A 4,160-nucleotide genomic window follows, 5' to 3' on the forward strand; every position below is an offset into this window, starting at 1 on the left:
ACCATCAAAAAAATTTAATACTTAAACAAGTGGCTTTAAAATAATTGTATATAGATAGAGACTAATGGGACCAAAATTAAATTCAATAGTTTGCTAACTCTTTTGACTTATAATATTTTTTATTTTACTATATAGTTTGATCATAACAATGATATGAAAAAAACAATGAAATATTTTCAAAAAACTATGATATGATCCATTGATGGAGGACAAAAAAGCTTATTCCATTGCTGTTACATTGGTGTTTCTGTTGATCACAGTCCTCGTAATCGCGCGTACGACGTTGAAGTTTTCCAAGACGTTTTTCTTAATATTCGGAGCTGATATCGCGTTGATTGTTGGTGTTTTCGCAAGTGTGTTGGTCCGTTGGAAGTTCAATAGTCGAAAGCAGTTGCTCGAGAAGCGATCTGCAGAGTCAGATGGACGCGAGCTGAGGATAGAGTATAGTTTCCTCAGGAAAGTAGCTGGTGTGCCAACGAGATTCAAGCTGAAAGAGATCGAAGAGGCAACAGATAATTTTGGGGCGTTGGTTGGCCGTGGATCTTCCGCTAGCGTTTTCAAAGGCGTGCTGAGCGATGGTGCAGCGGTGGCGGTGAAGAGGATCGAGGGAGAGGAGCGCGGAGATAAGGAGTTCAAATCTGAAGTTGCTGCAATTGCTAGTGTTCAGCATGTTAATCTTGTGAGGTTACTTGGTTACTGTAGTGTTGTTCCGTCAGGACCGAGATTTTTGGTTTATGAGTATATTTTTAATGGATCGCTCGATAAGTGGATTTTTCGGAGGAGGGGTATACGAGGCTGTTTGTCGTTGGATTTGAGGTGTAGAGTTGCGGTGGATGTGGCGAAGGCGCTTTCTTATCTCCATCATGATTGCAGGTCTTGTATTCTGCATCTCGATGTCAAGCCTGAGAATATACTTCTCGATGAGAATCATCACGCGATTCTAGCTGATTTCGGGTTGTCAAAGTTGATGGGGAAAGATGAAAGTCGAGTGGTTACAACTATCCGGGGTACTCGGGGTTACTTAGCCCCCGAGTGGCTCCTGGAGAACGGTATATCTGAGAAAAGCGACGTTTATAGCTACGGAATGGTGCTACTGGAAATGATTGGTGGGAGGAGAAACATTACTTTGGCTGAAGAACATGGCAAATCAAAGAGCAAATTCAGTTACTTTCCAAAGATCGTGAGCGAAAAATTGGCAGACGGGAAGATCCTGGATGTCGTGGATGATAGGCTCGCTCGCGAGGTAGCTACAGGAGGAGGACGAGTTATAGAACAAGTGAAGAGGTTGGTGTGTGTGGCGCTGTCTTGCATACAAGAGCGGCCTAGTCGTAGGCCAACCATGGCACGAGTTGTGGAAATGTTGGAAGCGCGTGCGCCAGTAGAACCGCCTACACAATTGACAATGATGATCCTCGACCTGTTAGACGAGGGTCTTGATCATCACCCGGGGCAGCATAGAGCGGCCGCGGTTCTGGCAAGAACCGGTCAGATGGATACTAATTCGCTTCGATCTTTTACAATGTCCATCCTCTCAGGGAGGTAGTACAGTTCATCCGTTTTTCGTTTGATTCTCCAATATCAATAGGTTGATTTTTTCGCTTCTGTTTCTTCCCAAAGGAAAAAAAGATTGTAAAAAGTTGTTTCGCGAATTCGAAATTTTATTTACGTTTACATAAAATGCAAGACATGTTCAAAATTATATGGAGTTGACTTGAGTAATAATGGATAATTCAACAACCCCCACCCTCATCCCCACCCCTACCCCCTACTCCAGGGAAACAAACTGGAGTACGGGATTCAAGATTTAAGCTATATGAGTTCAACTTTTAAGATTCTTAATATTGAGTCGAGATTCGTAAAATTTTAAGTTTCGACCTACTATTTGATTGTTACTTTAGTGAATTCTACGTATAAATTTATTTTTTGTACTAAAAGTTATGAATTCAGATAAACTCGCAGCTAAATAGTTGCATTCCACCCTCTATCTAGAGTGGCTTTTTTTGGGGGAAAAAAAGTAACATAAACATACACTTTAATTTATCATATTTACACAAATTCTCACCCTTATAAATTAATTATAAAGATTTCAACTAATTATGTATCTTTGTTGAATGTATCGGGGAGTTACTTATGTATCTCGATAGATCCAAAATCGGAAAAAAGATATTGAGAGCTAATTATGTATCTTTACGGAAGGGGAGCCTTGGAATAACAGGTAAAGTTGTTGCCATGTGACCAGGAGGTCACGGGTTCAAGCCTTGGAAACAGCCTCAGGCAGAAATGCAAGGTAAGGTTGCGTACGATATAACCTTGTGGTGGGGCCCTTCCCCGGACACCGCGCACAGCGGTAGCTTTAGTGTATCGGGCTGCCCTTTTTTTAATTATGTATCTTTACAAGAAAAAATAGTATCTTCGTTGAATTTTTTATGTATCTCGATACATCTAAAATTAGAAAAAAAATATCGAGAGCTAATTATATATCTTTACAAGGAAATATGGTATCTTCGTTGGACGCATTATGTATCTCGACAGACCCAAAATTTGAAAAAATGTATCAGAAGCTAATTATGTAGCTTTACAAAGGAAAAATTTAATCTTCGTTGGATGTATCAGGAGCTAATTGTGTTCTCGACAAATTCAAAATCAGAACTTTTAGTAATTGTGCAAAACATTTTGGTATAATTAAGCTCTAAACTGTCGGGACTTTTATTTGTTTATTTATTTTTTTTAATTTTGCTCATGATAGCTTTGCAAGAACTTTTGCAACTAAAATTCCCATTTGGATGCATTGGATATGACATCCATGATCCAACTAGGCTTGTCATCCATCATCTTCAATGTCAAATTTGACATGCTCAATTTAATGCACCAAATTTGCATTATAACAATACCATATCCAGTATATTTTTTACGAAGTAGGATCTGAAGACCGTAGAGTATGCACAGTCCATACCTTCCAGGGTAATGGTACGGTCCGTTTTATGTGTTATTGGTCAAAATAAAATAAAATAATGTGAATAAAAGAACTAATCGAAGGGGATCAACGTCTGTTGTATATATATACATGAAAAATAATTTTAAGCTTGTATAAACGGTATAATTTTCTATCGATGAGGGTTCGGATGAATACCCTCACTATTAGCTAGCTCCGCCCTTCCGTGTTACACTAGATATGTTGTTATTCTTTATCTTTTCCACTTGAGTAGTGGCGTTTCAATTCCGATAGACCAATAATTATAGAGAAAATACCCAATTACCCCCCTGAACTATACCCAAAAAGGCTATGACACATCTCAACTTAAAGGGGGTCCTATTACCCCCTGAACTAATTAAAAGTGTAATTTTGACACCCTTAGTGCCTACGTGGCACACATGTGTGTACTTGGGTATAGTTCGGAGGGGGTAATTGGGTATTTTCTCTATAATTATATATGTCGACAGATTCAAACCATGATCCAACTGGGCTACTTGTCATCCATCATCTTCAATGTCAAATTTGACTTGCTCAATTAAATGTTAATGCACTAAATGGACAGGCAAATATTAGGGGCTTTGCATTATAACAACAACAAACAATAACATAAAATACCCGGTGTATTTCCACAAAGTACGGTCTGACGACTGTAGAGTGTATGTCCGTACCTTCCACGGTAAGGATAAGGTCCGTATTACACTAGGTATGTTGTTGTTGTTCAACTTTTCCACTTGCATGAAGACAAATAATTTCCTCAGGAGTAATTATATATCCAAATAATTTCCTCAGGAGTAATTATAAAGTAAATTTTTTCGATCCAAAATCGAAAAAAAAAATATCGAGAGCTAATTATTTACCTTTACAAGGAAAATGATATCTTCGTTGGATGTATTATGTATCTCGATAGATCCAAAATTGAAAAAAAATATATCGAGAGCTAATTATGTATCTTTACAAGGAAAAATGGAATCTTCGTTGGATGTATTATGTATCTCGATAGATCCAAAATCGAAAAAAATATCGAGAGCTAATTATTTATCTTTACAAGGAAAAATGATATCTTTGTTGGATGTATTATGTATCTTGATAGATCCAAAATAAAAAAAAATATCGAGAGCAAATTACGTATCTTTACATGGAAAAATGATATCTTTGTTGGATGTATTATGTATCTCGATAGATCCAA

At 37.7% G+C, this 4,160-nt stretch overlaps 1 protein-coding gene across 1 annotated transcript; it reads left to right on the top strand.

The window, feature by feature from the left end:
- Window positions 1-1,699, top strand: LOC107873707 (probable receptor-like protein kinase At5g20050). Its single transcript, XM_016720637.2, has one exon. It carries the CDS (start codon window positions 203-205, stop codon window positions 1,541-1,543), a length of 1,341 nt encoding a protein of 446 aa, XP_016576123.2. The 5' UTR covers window positions 1-202; the 3' UTR covers window positions 1,544-1,699.
- Window positions 1,700-4,160: the final 2,461 nt, after the last annotated feature.

The sequence above is a fragment of the Capsicum annuum genome, chromosome 6, assembly GCF_002878395.1.
Source record: "Capsicum annuum cultivar UCD-10X-F1 chromosome 6, UCD10Xv1.1, whole genome shotgun sequence".
NCBI classification, from domain to species: Eukaryota; Viridiplantae; Streptophyta; class Magnoliopsida; order Solanales; family Solanaceae; genus Capsicum; species Capsicum annuum.